The sequence below is a fragment of the Bufo gargarizans genome, chromosome 6, assembly GCF_014858855.1.
Source record: "Bufo gargarizans isolate SCDJY-AF-19 chromosome 6, ASM1485885v1, whole genome shotgun sequence".
Classification (NCBI taxonomy): Eukaryota; Metazoa; Chordata; class Amphibia; order Anura; family Bufonidae; genus Bufo; species Bufo gargarizans.
Window position 1 is genome coordinate 228,002,258 of NC_058085.1, and position 19,220 is coordinate 228,021,477.

At 43.5% G+C, this 19,220-nt stretch overlaps 1 protein-coding gene across 1 annotated transcript in view; it reads right to left on the reverse strand.

Moving 5' to 3' along the window:
• Window positions 1–19,220, reverse strand: part of NDUFS8 (NADH:ubiquinone oxidoreductase core subunit S8) — a 137,393-nt gene that overhangs the window by 52,803 nt on the left and 65,370 nt on the right. The window contains exons 4-5 of the mRNA XM_044297959.1: window positions 2,507–2,596; window positions 2,252–2,424 (exon numbers count right to left, since the gene is read on the reverse strand). Of these exons, the coding sequence (XP_044153894.1) occupies window positions 2,252–2,424; window positions 2,507–2,596 (263 nt within the window). The remainder of the gene's footprint in view (window positions 1–2,251; window positions 2,425–2,506; window positions 2,597–19,220) is intronic.

Below are 19,220 nucleotides of genomic sequence, written 5' to 3' on the forward strand. Positions count from 1 at the left end.
GGGGCTCGATCTCACAGGCTCTCCCGGAAGGCACGCCGCACACATCTCATGGCAGTGCAAGGGTTAATGTGGCGGCATCGGTGATTTCACCGATGCCGGCGAATACAGCAGGGGGTACATGTACGGCGCTGGGCGTTAAGGGGTTAAAGTCAGAGGATAGGATAGCACATAAAACACATTTGTGCCATTTGGAGTGTATTGCATTATGAAGCCTTTAACCCCTTGGTGCCGTAATCCATTTTCTCCAGTTAGTTTTTTTCTTCCCTGCCTTACTTTTCATGGGACAAGCTATATTTTAATGCCACCATTAAATTTACCATATAATATATTGGATCATGGGGGAAAAAAACTTCTTTAAAGGGCTCCTGTGAACAAGGCAGACATAGCAGAGCTGGAGAGGGTTCAGAGAAGGGCAACTAAAAAAATACCTGGAATGGGTCTACTACAGTAACCTGAAAGATGATCGAAATTAGGGTTATTCACTTTAGAAAAATGACGACTGAGGGGAAATCTAATAACTAAGTATAAATATATCAGTGGTCAGTACAGAGATCTCTCCCGTTATCTATTTATGCCCAGGACTGTAACTGTGACGAGGGGACATCCTCTGCGTCTGGAGGAAAGAAGGGTCGTACACAAACATAGAAGAGGATTCTTTACGGTAAGAGCAGTGAGACTAGAGAACTCTCTGTCTGAAGAGATGGTGATGGTGAGTTCACTAAAAGAGTTCAAGAGGGGCTTGGATGTATTTCTGGAGCGTAATAATATTACAGGCTATGGCTAGTAGAGAGGGGTCGTTGTTCCAGGGAGTTATTCTGATTGCCTGATTGGAGTCATGAAGGAATTTTTTCCCCTTATGTGGGGAAAATTGGCTTCTACCTCACAGATTTTTTTTTTGCCTTCCTCTGGATCAACTTGCAGAATAACAGGCCGAACTGGACGGACAGATCTTTTTTTCGGCCCTATAAACTGTGTTACTATGTAACAGTGTGCAGTCTAGAGTTAAGGAGATGGCTGTATGTGTAAAACGGCCAACCATCGTTAAAAAGTGTTCGTAGGAATGCTTGTTAGCGATGACCTACCTGTGTAAAGGTGCCACCGATTACCCGATGAACAAACAAACGCTCGTTCACAGCGCAAATCAGAATCTTTCAGCAGGTTTAAAAAATCATTGCTTGCCGGCGGCAGATAGTGCTCAGAATTCCTTAATAGGACACCTGAAAACGGTTTCTCACAGCGCCCTTTAAAGGGATTGTGTGGAATTTTTATTTTATTTTTTAAATACCCCCCCCCCCCCCCCCAAGCCAGCAGTGGGATCTGTGAAGATAAATATACTTATTTGCTCCAAGCCAATCAGTTCCGGCTCCCTGGCTGTCTGCAGTGCTGTTCTGGTCAGTATTTGTCAACATCCCCACAGGCAGAGTAATGTGTCCTCAAATAACACGAAACCCAGCAGTGTAGATTGGGGACACTTCATCACTGAGGTCATCGGCTGCAACAACCCACGTTTCTCCATCCATAAGGATGCTGACGGAAAGGGACCAGGAGTGCAGTGCAGACAGCCTGGGAGCCATAAGTTAGCGGTAGGGAACTGATAAGTATGAGTCTTTTAACAAGTCCTGCTGGCTGGGCAGAACATTTAAATTAAAATCAAGGAGAACTAATTTTTAAGCTACAGAGACTGAGAAATAAAAGTAATGCATGTCATAAAACAGAGTAAGAAACATACATCATTAGTGGGGTGTTACTGAAAAACTCTCTTGTACAGGGTACACAGATGGATTTGTAGTTTAAATGGGTTGTGTCACTTCAGCAAGTGGGGTTAATTATGTAGAGAAAGTTAATACAAGCCACTTACTAATGTATTGTTATTATCCATATTGCTTCCTTTGCTGGCTGAATTAATTTTTCCATCACATTATAAACTGCTTGTTTTCATGGGTACGACCAACCTGTAATCCATCAGCGGTGGCTGTGCATGCACACTATAGGAAAAAATGCTGGCTTCTCTGGTGGCCAGGACCGCGGGAGCTCACGTAGGCTGATGCCTTTTCCTATAGTGTGCAAGCACGGCCACTACTGCTGGATTGCAGGGTGGTCGCAACCATGGAAATGAACAGTGTATAATGTGGTGGAAAAATGAATCCAGCCAGCAGGAAGCAATATGGGAATAAAGCTTGTAGTAACTTTTTCTACACAATAAATGCTATTTGCTTAAGTGACAACCCCTTAAAAACTATATCCTCTTTACCTGGGCAGGACAGATGGCTTCACACAGCTTACATGCAATACAACGCTCCTCTCCAGATGGGTATCTGCGTAATGCATGCTCACCACGGAACCGTGGGCTCAATGGGCCCTTCTCAAAAGGGTAATTGATAGTGGCTGGCTCCCGAAACAAGTAGCTTAAGGTCATTCCAAGGCCTGACAAGACAAGAAGGGTAAGAAGTGAAGAATGCAACTGCAAAAGAAAGCACTAGATTATTCCTTATTCACTATGTCCCACCTCTGATCAGCTCTGTCCAAAGCAAAGTTTGGGCTGCCCGGTCAGTCACAGACTTCAAGTTTGTTTCTTCTTCTCGAGCATTTACATACTCTAATGTAGGACAAAGAAGTATTAAAATTATTACTTAGATTATTACATGGCTCCAACATAATCAGAACTGCTGGATAAAAAAAATGTTTTAGGGCTCTTTCACACTTGCGTTGTTCTTTTCCGGCATAGAGTTCCGTCGTCGGGGCTCTATGCCGGAAAAATCCTGATCAGGATTATCCCAATGCATTCTGAATGGAGAGAAATCCATTCAGGATGCATCAGGATGTCTTCAGTTCCGGACCGGACCGTTTTTTGGCCGGAGAAAATACCGCAGCATGCTGCGCTTTTTGCTCCGGCCAAAAATCCTGAACACTTGCCGCAAGGACGGATCCGGAATTAATGCCCATTGAAAGGCATTAATCCGGATCCGGCCTTAAGCTAAACGTCGTTTCGGCGCATTGCCGGATCCGACGTTTAGTTTTTCTGAATGGTTACCATGGCAGCCATGGTAAAGTGTAGTGGGGAGCAGTATACTTACCGTCCGTGCAGCTCCTGGGGGGCTCCAGAGTGACGTCAGGGCGCCCCACGCGCATGGATGACGTGATCGCATGGACACGTCATCCATGCGCATGGGGCGGTCTGACGTCATTCTGGAGCGCCACGGGAGCCGCACGGACGGTAAGTATACTGCTCCCCACTACTACTATGGCAACCAGAACTTTAATAGCGTCCTGGCTGCCATAGTAACACTGAACGCATTTTGAAGACGGATCCGTCTTCAAATGCTTTCAGTTCACTTGCGTTTTTCCCGATCCGGCGTGTAATTCCGGCAAATGGAGTACACGACGGATCCGGACAACGCAAGTGTGAAAGAGCCCTAAAAGGTGTTGTGTCACCTCAGCAAGTGGCAATTATCATGTAGAGAAAGTGAATACAAGTCACTTACTAATGTATTGTTATTATCCATATTGCTTTCCTTGCTGGCTGTATTCATTTTTCCATCACTGCTCGTTTCCACTGTTACGACCACCCTGCAATTCAGCAGCGATGGCCATCTTTGCACACTATAGGAAAAAAAGCACCGGCCTCTGTTGGCTGAGACCATGGGAGCTCACATAAGCATAGCAGGGTGGTTGTAACCATGGAAACAAGAGGTGTTTAATGTGATGGAAAATTGAAACAAGCCAACAAAGGAGGCAATATGGCCAATCACAATACATTAGTAGTGCCTTGTATTAACTTTCTCAACATAATAAACGCAATGTGCTGTAGTGACAGAGCCCCCTTTAAATAAAATCAAAATCAATGCTCTCCCAACTGTGAGGTGCCTAACCTTGAGTCAACTGACCTAACCAGATGTTTTAAAATAGGTTTCTGGGGGGGGGGGAATGGAAGCAAAATAAATTCTGCTGGTTGGTATACAATACCAGCTATTAGTGGCACTAGCGGAGTAAAGAGAATGGTTTTTATCGCCCGGATTGAAGGCATTCTTCTAAGTCAAACTAGTCTGCCATATGTCTGGGTAACACTGTATTGTCTTATTTGAGCTCATGTACACGATTGTAAAAAAACTAACAAAAAAAAAAAAAAACAGATGACATCTCTGCAACATCCGTTTTTTGGCTGATCCCTTATAACAATGCTTGTTCTGGTCCGCAAAACAGACAAGAATAGGACATGTTCTATTTTTTTGTGGAACGGACTTACGGACATATGGAAATGGAATGCACACGGAGTAATATATATATTTTTTTTTGTGAATGGTTCCGCATACGGGCTGCAAAAAAAAATATAAAAAAAAAATATGGAACAGAAACATGTGCATGAACTGATATTTATATGCTGATAAATTATACCTCTAGTATGAGAGGGTTAACTGCAATAGTAGGGTGGTGATCATTAATACAAATAAGAAAATACATACCCCACTTATGCCCAAGTGGGGTATTCTGGTTACTAAAAGGAACTAGGACAGGATAGGTTATAACTGGGACGCCCACTGATCCAGAGAACGGGGGTCCCATATAATTGTCCTGATGGAGTGGCACATCAAGCATACACTTGGCTATTTCCAGCAGTCCCGGACATCCCCTTTGAATCAAATGAATTGAAACTATACACAAAACGTTATTTTACCTTAAGCCCTTAATGGCTATGTACACCTTCAGAGGTTAAAACAAAAAAAAAATTATAATTGCATTTGACTCATTTTGGGCTAAAAATCTTTTTTTCTATTGGTCTTTATTAAAAATATTAAGCCGTTCTGTCACAAAGGGTAAAATGTGTGCTGTTTCAATTGTCCTTTTTACTTTCACTTTGTGCCAGTCAACTGATAAAGCTTATCTTTAATTTACTAAGGGGTCATAAAAACTTATTTTAAAGGGATTGTCTCATCTTGCCATTACTTAGTCATAGGGAAACAGCATACCTTGCTTTGCTAGGCTATTTTGATAACTCTCATGCATGGCAATGAGAGCTATTAAAAACAACAGTGTGCCGGAGCGCTCCACTGTTTCCCGGCCGGATGGTGGTCGGGACTGTGTCTCATCTTGACTTATTAATATATTATTATTTTATATGACACTAGATGATTTTTAGGCAGATAATTTTTAACGAGCGTTCGCATAAACGAGCGTTAGCGATCATCCAGTAGTCTTATACTGCCACTAATTGCCCAATGATCATCAGGTAATCCAAATCTTTTGACACGTTCAAAAATGATCGTTTGCAGATTGTGGTGTCTAATAACGATCTGCCACTACAAACCACTATACAGCATGAGGACAAGAGATAGGGATGAGCGAATTCTATGCTATGATGCAAAGGAGATCGCTGCATGTAATAGCTATCCTTATACTTTCCTTCTGACAATCGTTTGCCACATGTGGCTGTGTAATACAGCTTTAAAAGGGGTTCTCTGGGAATTAAGAAAATGAAAATAATTAAATATTATTTTATTACAAATATATTTCCAAATACATTTCATTAATTATAATGGCTCGTTTGCATACGGAATCAATCATAAAATGGCTGCCGTCCTATGAGTATACACAAAACCTGTACTAAACAAACAGCAGGACAAGTTACTTCAGAACACTGAGCCAAAGAGCTGTCTCATCCTCTCCTACTTGTCATGTATTATGATCCTGAATACAGCTGATAAGATCTTCAACTGAATCTCTGTGGGAATGGAGTTCATGAGGGGACATGAAGTACAGGGAGGATGGACAGGACAGACTGTGGTAATGTGGTGCCTTGGTAATGGGAACTGCATACAGGTGCTGCTGCTCATTAGCCACATCCCCACCATTCTCTCTGTTCGTCATGTCTCCTCAAACTCCATTCCTACAAAGATTCAGCTATGGGTCTTATCTGTATTCAGGATCATAATCCCGACAAGTAGAGCAGAGAGGAGAATGATGCAGCTCAGTGCTGTGAAGTAACTTGTCCTGTTGTGTGATTAGGAAAGGTTTTGTGTGTACTAATAGGATGGCAACCATTTTATTTCTCCTAATGAGTGCTCCCTAGACAAAACAAGCCATTATAACTAATGAAAGGTATTTGGGAATATTTTTATAATAAAGTAATATTTAAGTCTTTTCATTTTCTTGATTCCAGGAGAACCCCTTTAAATGGGTTTTCCCCATCTTGCTATTTCATCCTCACCTGCAGCCAGCTTTGCTGTTCACTTCCCGGTTCCCTGCTTCTAATGCTGGGCGGGCTTAGGCAGTTTGAGTGAAGGCCTGCCACACCTCTGTATGACATCACACTGAGAACTCAGTCCTTGAGTGCTCATTCATGTTGATAGTATGAGTCATCAGTCTGGAAGCCTGCAGTGTCTTTGAAGCCAATCCCCCCTGCTGGGGAATCATCACTCAGAGAGCCATGGGAAGTGAGCGAAGACAGTTAAATGTGGCTGTCCTGCAGTCTAATACAGTTTTAGGCTCCATTCACACGTCCGCAAGTGTTGTCCGCACCCGTTCGGCAATTGTGCGGAATAGGTGCAGACCCATTCATTCTCTATGGGGACTGAATGGATGTGAAGAACACACTATGTGCTCTCCGCATCCGCATTTCCGGAGCGCGGACCCAATCTTCCGGTCAGCTTCGGAAAAAAATAGAGCCTGTCCTATTCTTGTCCGCAATTGCGGACAAGAATAGGCATTTCTATGGGGGTGCCAGCCAGGTGTATTGCGGATCCGCAATGCACTACGGACGTGTAAATGGACCCTTACACACAAAATCTCTGTCTTATCTTTTACAAACCCATTCTGTGCAGCAAAAACAATGATTCCATATTATACATTAGCCCAAAAGCATGTTAGCTAGTAGACTTATAATCTTTGCTTTTGACTCCCATAAAACATGACTAACCCCCACCGACCGGCACCAAGTTGTTTCCATTAGAGCTGAACCACAGTTGTGTATTGTGGCGAATCCAACCTCGCCACTGGGTTTTGGAGGGGACTGGCTACCAGCTTCTTGCCCCAGGATTATGGGCCCTCTCATCAGCCAGGCCTCCTTTGTTCACAAAGGACTTGTACTAACTTGAACCCCTGGTCTAATTTGTGCCATTTTGGGATGTTAAATGTCTATGTGTATTGTAAAGGGTGGGACATTGTATACGTTGAGTAGTGAGGTCTGTTCCATTGTCTCTCTGTGTGTATTGGCGATGTCCCTTTGTCCTGAGAGATAATTGAATTGTCTCGGTTGTCTCCAGGACAGAAGACATTGTGTATATTCCTGCCTGTGAGGATTGCATCAACCCAGTGTGAGGTAATTGTATCACAGGCAGAGGGGAGGATTTTGTGTGGGAGTGTCTGAGTGTATTGTACGTGGTTATTGACTGTCTTTACAAAACCCTGTGGTAACCTTGTTGGAAGATGTGTATAAATCAATGCTTGTGTGTTCAAATAAAGAGTCCCTGCTTTACCCCTTCATGAAGTTTTGGCTCATGTTTGGGGAATGGGATAACTACATTCATGGGGATTGCTATATCACAATACTCCCCTGAGTATAAGCTCCTGTAAGAGACCCCAACCAAGCTGCGGCGGTTCGTGGGGTCTGTGGTGGTTATGGTGTTAAGTTGAGTGCTTCAATATTCCAATAGTCTGCTGACTATAATTTCCTGTTTCTGGTCTTATAATTAAAATATAACCTTTATTTTCCTTGAGCTTAGGGACGTAGCAGGGAGTGACACCAGACGCAAGCGCAGAGCCCACCCTGAAAGTATGTGATTGGCCGTTAGAGGACATCAATCAACACGAGATTGCAATGCGATAGGTGGCTCCCAAATGAGACCCACCCCTTTGACATAAAAAAAAAAAAAAAAAAAAAAAAAAAAACGCAGATGGAAAGCACTCGTGTTGATAGTAGCTCCACCCCCCTGAAGACGCCGCGTTCGCTGTGAAACATGTTGGGGGAGCTGTGTCTTTAACATTTTAATAATAATGGTAGGGCTTAGAATGGATTAGGGAGAGGCGATCTGAAGACGCCGAACCTTTATGAGGGCCAGATCAGAAGAATATAAGTAATACAGCCACTGTGAAATTGTCAGTGAGGGAAAATATAACAAAGACATAGCCTAGCACGCAACATTTGTTACAAAGTGCGGCGTGATTGATTATGTGCCTGGTGTCAGCTGACACCTACAGGCACTGAAGTGTAATTACACAGACTAAATATAGAGAGGATGTCCTCCTGACTAATCAGAATAATACAGACACTGAGCCCACAGGTCCAAGCCCTCCATATACATTTTAACAAGAGTGTTTTTTTGTGTGGAATATAGTGTTTAATAAAAGGAAAATAAAGGTTATATTTTAATTATAAGACCAGAAACAGGAAATTATAGTCAGCAGACTATTGGAATATTGACACTGAAAAAGCCATACGATCGATTGCAAGAGGCCTAATGCTGTACGGAGACTGATCCCCATATAGTATTATTTATTTATTTCACGCACTTGTATAGCGCTACTATATTCCGCAGTACTTTAATTTTTCAATAAAGGAAAATAAAGGTTATATTTTAATTATAAGACCAGAAACAGGAAATTAGTCAGCAGACTATTGGAATATTAAATTTGACCTCCTGGGTTAGTGGGTCATCTGAAATGTTGTAAGTTGAGTGCTTGGAGCCCTCGGGGAGCACTAGGAGCATCCATCGACGGAGTGCCAGGAGATCCGTTACATGTATAAACCTTAGACCATGTATCTGTATAGATGTATATACAGCTCTGCTACATCTGTCTTCACCAGTCCCCTAACATCACTTTGGCCGAATGGCTTCCTGCTCAGCTCTGCTACATCTTTATTCCACTTCCCCACTAGCACTGTATTTGAAAAGATTTATATACAGCTCTACTTCATCTCTCTATTTCTCGCTCCCACCAGACCCGAGGCTGAACAGCTTTATATCCAGCTCTGCTACATCTGTCTATGCATCTCTCCCACCAGCACTGAGGCTAAACAGCTTTATATACAGGTCTCTGCTACATCGGTCTTCCCTGAACTTCTCTATATACAGCTCTGCTACATCGCTCTTCCCTGAACCACTCTATATACTGCTCTGCTACATCTGACCTCCACTGCACAATAACAACTGTGTTTGAATCACTTCATATACAGCTCTACTACATCTGTCTTCCACTACCCCACTAGCACAGTGTCTGAACCTTCTCATATACAGCTCTGCTACATCTGTCTATTTCTCTCTCCCACCAGCACTGAGCCTGAACAGATTTACATTCTACAATGGCGTCCCCTGTGTCCCTCCACTTCAGAATGTCATCCCCTCTGTGTCCCTCCATTCAATGTCATCCCCTCTGTGTCACTCCATTCAGTAATGTCATCCCCTCTGCGTCCCTACAGTAATGTCCTTCCCTGTGTCACTCCACTTCTAAATGTCATCCCCTCTGTGTTCCTCCATTCCACAATGGGGTCCCCTGTGTCCCTCCACTTCTGAATGTCATCCCCTCTGTGTCCCTCCATTCAATAATGTCATCCCCTCTGTGTCCCTCCAATAATGGCCTCCCCTGTGTCCCTCCACTTCTGATTGTCATTCCCTCTGAGTCCCTACATTTAACAATGGCATCCCTTGTGTCCCTTCACTCCATATTGTTGTCCCATGTGTGCCTCCATTCAATAATGGAGTTCCTCCTAAATTCCAGAGGAACCCCCTTTATTGTCATCGTTAGTAGATTTGGTGGTTCATTTATTTATCAAAATAATTATACTCCCCTATTTCGCTGTTGTCCCGGTCCTCCGATAACTCTCCAGCACATCCTCTCTTTCTCTCCACTCAGTCTCCGAAGTCTAGGCTGAAAACAGAGCATGCGCGGCTCTGCTTTAGGCACGGCACGTAATAAAGATCATCTGCGCATGCGCAGCCCCTGCATTCGGCAGGTGAGAGGTGGCCTTAACTATGGGATACAGAATGCCAACAATGAGGTAGGAGGGGAACAATTTTCTCAAGAACGGTGGGAATTGGGTAATACATTATAATTACAAAACGGATCACTGTCACGTCATTACAAGATTAAACAGTGATCATTGTGATGGGAATACCCTTTTAAGCCACATTCTTATCAGCAAGATAAGAACTGAGTATTAATGAGTGTTTATAATGTCAGAGCAGAGATAAGGAGCCCATCAAGTAAGCTGGGTGAAGGAGAGAATTCAGATCCTCCTGCTAGAGCATGATAGCCATATACAGAGAAAAGGGTTCCATATTTTTAATAAAGACCAAATTTATTATTTTTACCTCACAATGAGTACAATGCAATAAAAAAAATAAACATAAACTGATCCCAAAAGGGTGCACATGACCTTTAACCCTTTCAGACTCGGGACAGTTTTCATCTTCCTGTTAAGGTTATTTTTTGCAAATCTGACATGTGTCACTTTATGTGGTAATAACTTTAAAACGCTTTTACTTATCCAAGCTATTCCGAGATTGTTTTCTCGTCCCATATTGTACTTCAGGACAGTGGTAAAATTGAGTCAAAATATTTCATTTTTAATTTATAAAAAAAATACCAAATTTACTAAAAATGTTAAGAAATTTGCTAATTTCGAAATTTCAATTTCTCTACTTTTATAAGGACAGTAATAACTCCAAAAAGCCGGAATTAGACTTACCGGTAATTCAGTTTCCATGAAATCACCACGACGGCCCACGAGGAGATTGACCCCTGACCTCTGTAGGGGCAGGAACAGAGAGAGGGTTTAAATCTCCTCCCACCACCAATGCCAGTGTGTCCAAAATTACAGAGACATAAAAAGTGGTGGATAAACAACAACTCAAGAGGATATTAATTCTTAACCTCCCAAACATAAAGCAAAAATTAGGGTAGGGACTATAGTAGGGCCGTCGTTGTGAGATATACGACCCACAAGGAGATATACAAAATTATAAATTTAGGGGAGGGGGAGGGGAATGCCTGAAGGACCTTACGTCCAAAAGACAAGTCTGAGCTACTGGAAAAGTCTAGTCTAGTCTATAGTGTCTCATAAAGGTATGTATGCTAGACCACGTAGCAGCTTTGCAGATGTCCTCTAGAGAAACTCCGGCCCTTTCAGCCTGGGAAGGACATGGCTCTAGTCGAATGGGCACTTAGATTAGAGGGGCAGGGAAGGCCCTAGATCTCATAGCAAAGGGAGATGGTCTCCTTAATCTATCGAGCCAGAGAGGACCTGGAGGACTTCAGACCTTTACTCTTACCTGAGAAGAGGACTAAAAGGTTATCAGATCTCCAGAAATCTTTTGTAATCTCGAAGTACCTTTAAAGTGAACGCCTAACATCTAGAGAATGGAAGTTGGATTCTTTACTGTTAGAGGGAGTTACAGAAGGAAAGTAAGATTATTTCCTGGTTACGATGGAAATCAGACATGATTTTAGGGAGAAAACCTGGGTCTAATCGGAGTATGATTCGATCATCAGTAATACGGAGATATGGTTCCCGTATGGATAAGGCTTGTATCTCGCCCAGCCTCCTTGCGGATGTAATAGCTATAAGGAAAGCGGTCTTTAGAGATAGGTGTTTAATAGAACAATCGAGTAGAGGCTCGAAAGGGGCGAGTGTCAGGCCTGCGAGTACAACATTTAGGTCCCAAGTAGGGGTGCAGGACTTTAGAGAAGGACGGAGGCATGAGGCTGCTTACATGAATCTTCTAACCCATCGGTGGTTAGCTAGGTCTCGGTCGAAGTAGCAAGCAAGGGCTGAGATCTGTACTTTGAGGGTGGAAGGTCTAAGACCTAGTTCAAGACCTTGCTGGAGAAATTCTAGGATTCTTTAAATATTAGGAGGTTCAGAATTCAGGACTGGGTTCCCAATCCAGGAACAAAACCTTTTCCAAATTTTGAATTAGATAGAATAGGTGACCTTTCTACTCTCCTTCAGAGTAAATATTACTCGATCGGAGTGGCCCTGTGATTTTAGCATCTGGACCTCAGGATCCAGGCTGTCAATTTTAGAAAGTTCGGGTTGTGGTGTAGGATTGGCCCCTGATGAAGGAGATTCCTTCTAGATGGAAGAGGCCACAGGGTTTCTACCGAGAGGTTTTTTCTTTTCGGCCAGTAAGGGGCTATTAGGATAAGAGTTGTATCTTCCCGGCTAAACTTCTGGATTATTTTGGGAATTAGAGGCAGTGGAGGAAATGCGTAGCAGAGGTTCCAATTCCATTGTATCGTGAATGCGTCCAGTGCCCAAGGATTGTCCCGTGAACCTAGGGAGCAGAATGTTGGTACCTTCGCATTATTCGTTGAGGCGAACAGATCTATTTGAGGGGTGCCCCATCTGTCTATCAGCATTAAAAAAAAAGTGTCCTGATTCAGAGACTATTCGGGGTGGTCTATTAGTTCTCGACTGAGGTAGTCTGCCTCTATGTTCAGAGCACCCTTCAGGTGAATCGTGGAGATGGATTTTACGTGGAACTCTGCCCAATTGAAACATTTTTCTGATATGTACATCAGTTTTCCCGATCTTTTTCCATCTTGATGAGAAAGGTACGCTACTGTAGTCGTGTTTTCGGAAAGGACTTTTACGTGTAGGCCTTGGAGGAGATCTTGCGCTGCCTTTAACGATTTCAAAACCGCCTTCAGCTCTCTGAAGTTAGAGGATTGAGAACAAGTTGTGGCATCCAGGTACCTTGAAAGTAACGCTCCCCATCTTCTTTCACTTGTGTCTGTTAGGATCTGAATGTAAGGAGCTTTCTCCCAGGGAACTCCAAAAGGAGAGGTTGTTCAAGCTCGCCCACCAGTCTAGGGAGGTCTTCACTAATAGAGGGATGGACACCCTGTGATTCAAGGAGCTCTGCTGTCTGTTTCAGACTCTGAGAACCCCAGGCTTGGAGGGTTCGGAAGTGCGACTGGCACCAGGGTACAGAGGGTATGCAGGACGAGAGAAGTTCTAGAAGGCTCATGGTGCAGGACCTTCTGCTATGAAACCGTCGGATTTTTAAATGAAGGTTCCTGATTTTGTCCAATGGGAGGAATGTACGTTGAACCTGGGAATCCAGAATGACCCCCAGAAACTGAATCGTACTGCATGGGTGTAGATTTGATTTCTGCAAGTTTATTAACCAACCTAGATTCCGTATGAACGACAGGAAGGTGTCTAGATCTGCTTTGAGCTGGCTTTCGGAGTCTCCAATCATGAGGAAGTCGTCCAAGTACGGTACGATCACCAGGCCTCGGTGCCTCAGGGAAGCCACCATCTCGACCACGAGGTTTGTGAAGACTCTGGGAGCAGATGATATCCCAAAGGGAAGAGCCGTAAATTGAAAGTGAAGGATTGAGCCTTTGCGATCTCGAATTGCGAATCTCAGAAATTTCTGGGAATTTGGATGGATCGGGACGTGATAGTAAGCATCCCTTAGGTCTATTTACACATCAGAGCGTTTCTTCATTAGTGGTTTCAGAGATTTTAGGGACTCCATCCTGAATTTCCGATAGACTATGAATTTGTTTAGGGTCTTTAAGTTTATGATGGTGCGAAATGAGCCTCCTTTCTTTTGCACTAAGAAGAGGTTTGAATAGAACCCCTGCCCTTGCTGTGTCAATGGGACTACGCCCATCTCTAGAAGGCTCTGGACTCCTTGCAGGATTCTCTTGTGTACAGTGGATAAGCCGGGACTGGTGACAATGAAACGGTCTGGGGGAGATGAAGAAAATTCTATTTGGTAGCCGGACCTCATGATCTCCCGGGCCCAAGGGTTCAGGGTGATGGATTCCCACGAGGCTAGAAAATTCTTCAGTTCCCCCCCCCCCCCCCCCGACTCTGGCGTCACTGTCACTAGATTTACTCTGGGAGGAGGGGAGGGGAGTACCCCTTCCCTTGCCTCTTTTGGGGTAGCTCCAGCGACCCAACTTCCCTTTATCTCTGTAAGGCCTACCCTGACTAGCAAAGGCTCGAAAGGGAAATTTCATTTTATAGGATCGTTCTTCGGGGAAACCCTTTTTCTTGTCTGCCGCCTTTTCTAAAATGCGGTCTAACACAGGGCCAAAGACGTACTCCCCCGAGAAGGGGATGGAGCACAACTTTTTTGAGGTCTTATCCCCCGACCAGCACTTCATCCACAAGGCAAGGCAGGCCGCATTGGATAGGCCGGAATCCTTGGCGGCGAATCTTACGGATTCTGCCGATGCATCCGCCGTAAATGCGGTGGCAGACTTTAGCAGGGGAAGAAAATACTGGTTTAGTTTACCAGTAATTTTTTTTCCAGGAGGAGTCCGAAATGACAGCACCCATGGAGGTTGTCCTATTGGTCTGTGTAGGGACAGGAAGCGAGAGAGATTATGCTACTTTCACACTAGCGTTCGGGGCTCCGCTTGTGAGTTCCGTTTGAAGGCTCTCACAAGCGGCCCCGAACGGATCCGTCAAGCCCTAATGCATTCTGAGTGGATGCGGATCCGCTCAGAATGCATCAGTCTGGCACCGTTTGTCCTCCGCTCCGCTCAGCAGGCGGACACCTAAACGCTGTTTGCAGCGTTCTGGGTGTCCGCCTGGCCGTGCGGAGGCAAACGGATCCGTCCAGACTTACAATGTAAGTCAATGGGGATGGATCCGTTTGAAGTTGACACAATATGGCTCAATTTTCAAACGGATCCGTCCCCCATTATCATGAACCACCCCTCAAAACTGTTCTTTTTTTTTTTTCTCATGGTAATGCAAACGGATCCGTTCTGAACGGATCTAAGCGTTTGCATTATAGGTGCGGATCCGTCTGTGCAGATACCGGACGGATCCGCACCTAACGCAGGTGTGAAAGTAGCCTTAAAAGGCACCCTCCCCTCCCACACTCCACTGTTTTTCCAAATTACTACACCGGATAGGATCCAACACCTTTTATTAATAACAATGTTACATTCACACTGTCATGTCGTCGCGGACTCCTGGAAAAGGATTTACCGGTAAACTAAACCAGTATTTCCAGGACGTCCCTCCATGACAGCACCCATGGAGAACTAACAACTTAATCTCCTGGGGGGGGGGCTGGAGTACTGCCTGAAGGACTTTCCGCCTGAAAGCCAAGTCCTGGCAGGCCAGCACATCTAGTCTGTAATGTCTGGCAAAAGTCAGGAAGTTAGACCAGGTTGCAACCCTGCTAATCTGGTCAATTGTAGCATCTGCCTTCTCTGCCCAGGAAGTTGCCATGGCTCTAGTAGAATGCACCTTCAAGTTTAAAGGACAGGTCTTCTCCTGAAGTCTGTATGTTTCTTTAATGGGGTCTTTAATCCACTGTGCCAACGTCTGTTTTGAAGCTTTCAGGCCTCTATTCTTCCCACCAAATTGGATGAATAAATTACTTGATCTTCTCCAAGTACTTGTCCTGCAAAGATAGGCTAGAATTGTTCTTCTAACATCCAGACACTGGAATCTCTTCTCCTGTATATTTTTGGGAGAGGAACAAAATGAAGCGAGTGTTAGCTCTTGCTCTCATATTTTATTATATATAGCTCTCGTGACGAGTTTGCGGCGGCCTTGTAGAGTTGAGATTACCTTATCTGAAAGCCCCTTGATTCTTAAGGTCTGCCTTTCAGGATCAAGGCTGTAAGATTCAGTTTGTCCATATTTGGATGAAAAAGCGGTCCTTGTGACAGGAGATCCTGTCTTTTTGGAAGGGTCATCGGTTCTCTGTTGGACATGATCTTTAGAACTGAAAACCAGGCTCTCTTGGGCCAAGCTGGTGCCACCAAAATCAGAGTCGTTGAACTTACTCTCAGCTTCTTCAGGATTAAAGGTATGAGGGGAAGTGGAGGAAAGGCGTAAGCTAGACTCATGTCCCACTTCTGGGAAAGGGCATCTACTGCTAGTGGTCTCCTTCTTGGGTCTAGCGAGAAGAAATAGTCCAGCTGAGTATTTCTGCTGGACACAAATAAATCCACTTGAGGTTTCCCCCATTCCTGACAAATCATCTGGAATACTTCTTTGTTTAATTTCCACTCCCCTGGTTCGACACTGTGTCGACTGAGGAAGTCCGCTGTGGAGTTGAGAGACCCCTTCAGGTGTGTGGCTGCAATGGACAAGACCTTCTTTTCTGCCCACTTGAAGATGAGATTCGCTAACCACTGAAGTTGAGGTTTTTTTGTCCCTCCTTGTCTTTTTATGTAACAGACTGTCGTTATATTGTCCGATAATACTCTGACATGATGGCCTGTGAGGAGATGTTCCGAGGCTTTCAGGGACTCCCAAACCGCTTTTAGTTACTTGTAGTTTGAGGAACGTACAGAGGTAGCAGCAATGTTAGTATTGATAGTATTGGCTGAAACCTCCCATGCTCTTTTGAGTAATCTGTCAATCTTCCTATCCATTGGCTCTTTTAATTGGGCTGAATCTTCAAATGGTAGTGTGGTTCTCCTAACCACTTTTGTTACCTGGATATCCACCTTAGGGACCACATCCCACAGTTTTGTATCCTCAGGGTTGAACAGCAATCTGTTTTTAAATTCACAAGGCATATATAATTTCTCATCAGCATCAGCCCACTCGTCGATCACTAAATCATTTAAGTTTCCGTTCACCGGGAACAACTTATTTTTCTTTGCTTTTAACCCACCAAACATTTCATCCTGCACTGAGCGAGTCTGCTCTTCCTCCTAAATATACATTGTCTGCCTTACAGCCGACAGAAGGGGATCTAAATCTTCTTGTGAAAAAATATATCTCTTCTGATCATCAGCCATATAAGATGAACCCTGATCTTCATCCATCTCTTCTGAAAGATATAATCCCTCTTCTTCAGACTGACTCCCTTAGTACTCTGGGTCTTTTTGGGGGAAGGAAACCAGCGCACGGTTTCTGAACCATACTGGAACTGGCTGCCTGGATCTCCTCTTTCACAATCACTCTTAGGTCCGACAGGAGAGATGATTGCTCCTCTCTGAGAATCTTCGCCAGACAGTCACTACATAAGGCTTTTTTATATGACTCTGGCAATTTATTTGAACATAAAGCACATCTTCTGGCTTTCTTTTTGGTCCTCCCAGAGCTTTAACTGTAGAGTCTCTCTCTCCCTACATAGGAAGAGAGAGAGTCCATTAGCTGAATTGTACTGCATAAAAAAAGGATATGAGCCCCCTATAGGCACTTACATGACAAAGGACTGGGATGTCTGCGCTAGTATCCTGCATAGCTGACATCTGGACCTCCATGCCTCACCCAGACAAAAAAATTGACCTCAATTTATGTCCTACCTGCCCAGCGTTAGTACTGGGACCATGGGAGGGCAGGGGGACACCAAGGTAATCCGGTGGTGGTGTCAGAAATACATAAATTTTGATCTCCCTGGTTAGGGAGACCTCTCTCTGCCCCTGTCCTCTGTAGGGACAGGAAACACTGGTGTTGGTGGTGGGAGGTGGGGATTTAAACCCTCTCTCTGTTCCTGCCCCTACAGAGGTCAATCTCCTTGTGGGCTGTCGTGGTGATGAGTTGGAAATAGTTATTACTTTACATTCCCCATATGTCTCCTTCCTGTTTGGATCATTTTGAAATTTTATTTTTTGGGGCGTTAGAAGGCTTAGAAGTAGTTTAGAAGCAAATCTTGAAATTTTTCAGAAAATTTCCAAAACCCACTTTTTAAGGACTAGTTCAAGTCTGAAATCACTTTGTGAGGCTTGCATAATAGAAACCACCCAAAAATGACCCCATTTTAAAAACTACACGCCTCAAAACTGATTTTACAAACTTTGTTAACCCGATAGGTGTTCCACAACAATTAATGGAGATGAAATTTCTGAATTTCACTTTTTTGGCAGATTTTCTCTTTACATTAAGGGTTAACAGCCAAACAAAACTCAATATTTATTAGGGAATCGATCGATAATGATTTTTTAGAGCCGATACCGATAATCAGTGAACTTTCAGGCCGATAGCCGATAATTTATACCGATGTTCTGTGAAAATCAATTCCTACACAAATCTGCTGAAAATGAATGTTTATTGATAACGTGTATTTGTTTTTTGCAAATCTTTATTTTTTTTCATTTATACTTAATATTTTGGTGTGTTTTTTTTTTTGTTTTTTTTTCCTTTTACTAACTATTAGCCCCCTTAGGAACATGCAGGACTTTTGTCTCCGCATGCAGGACTTTTGTCTCCGCTTAAAAATCATCTTCTGAGCGGAAACATAACGGACCCCATTATAATCTATGGGGTCCTAAGGGCTCAGTTTGACTCCGTTTGGCGTCAGTTATGTGCCTTTTCCGTCCTTTCCGTTCTCCTGCTCCTAGACGGAGCAGGAGAACGGAAAGCCAGAACGGTGATGTGAACGAAGCCTTACACAGTTTATTGCTCAGTCATACAACTTACCACCCAAATTAATTTTACCTCCTTTTCTTCTCACTAATAGAGCTTTCATTTGGTGGTATTTCATTGCTGCTGACATTTTTACTTTTTTGTTATTAATCGAAATTTACAGATTTGCCCAAAAAATGTCATTTTTCACTTTCAGTTGTAAAATTTTTCTAATAAAACTACTATTCTATATAAATTTTTCTCAAAATTTATTGTTCTACATGTCTTTGATAAAAAAAGAAATGCAGTAAGTGTACATTTATTGGTTTGCGCAAAAGTTATAGCATTTACAAACTATGGTACAAAAATGTGAATTTCCGCATTTTGAAGCAGCTCTGACTTTGAGGACCTGTCATGTTTCCTGAGGTTCTACAATGCCCAGACAGTAGAAACACCCCACAAATGACCCCATTTTGGAAAGTAGACACCCTAAGGTATTCGCTGATGGGCATAGTGAGTTCAAAGAAGTGTCACACATGTGGTATCGCTGTACTCAGAAGAAGTGGGGCAATGTGTTTTGGGGTGTATTTTTACATATACCCATGCTGGATGAGAGAAATATCTCTCTAAAAGTCAACTTTTCCCATTTTTTTTATACAAAGTTGCCATTTTAGAGAGATATTTCTCTCACCCAGCATGGGTATATGTAAAAAGATACCCCAAAACACATTGCCCAACTTCTCCCGAGTAAGGCGATACCACATGTGTGACACTTTTTGCAGCCTAGGTGGGCAAAGGGGCCCAAATTCCTTTTAGGAGGGCATTTTTAGACATTTGGTTTCCAGACTTCTTCTCACGCTTTAGGGCCCCTAAAATGCCAGGGCAGTATAAATACCCCACATGTGACCCCATTTTGGAAAGAAGACACCCCAAGGTATTCAATGAA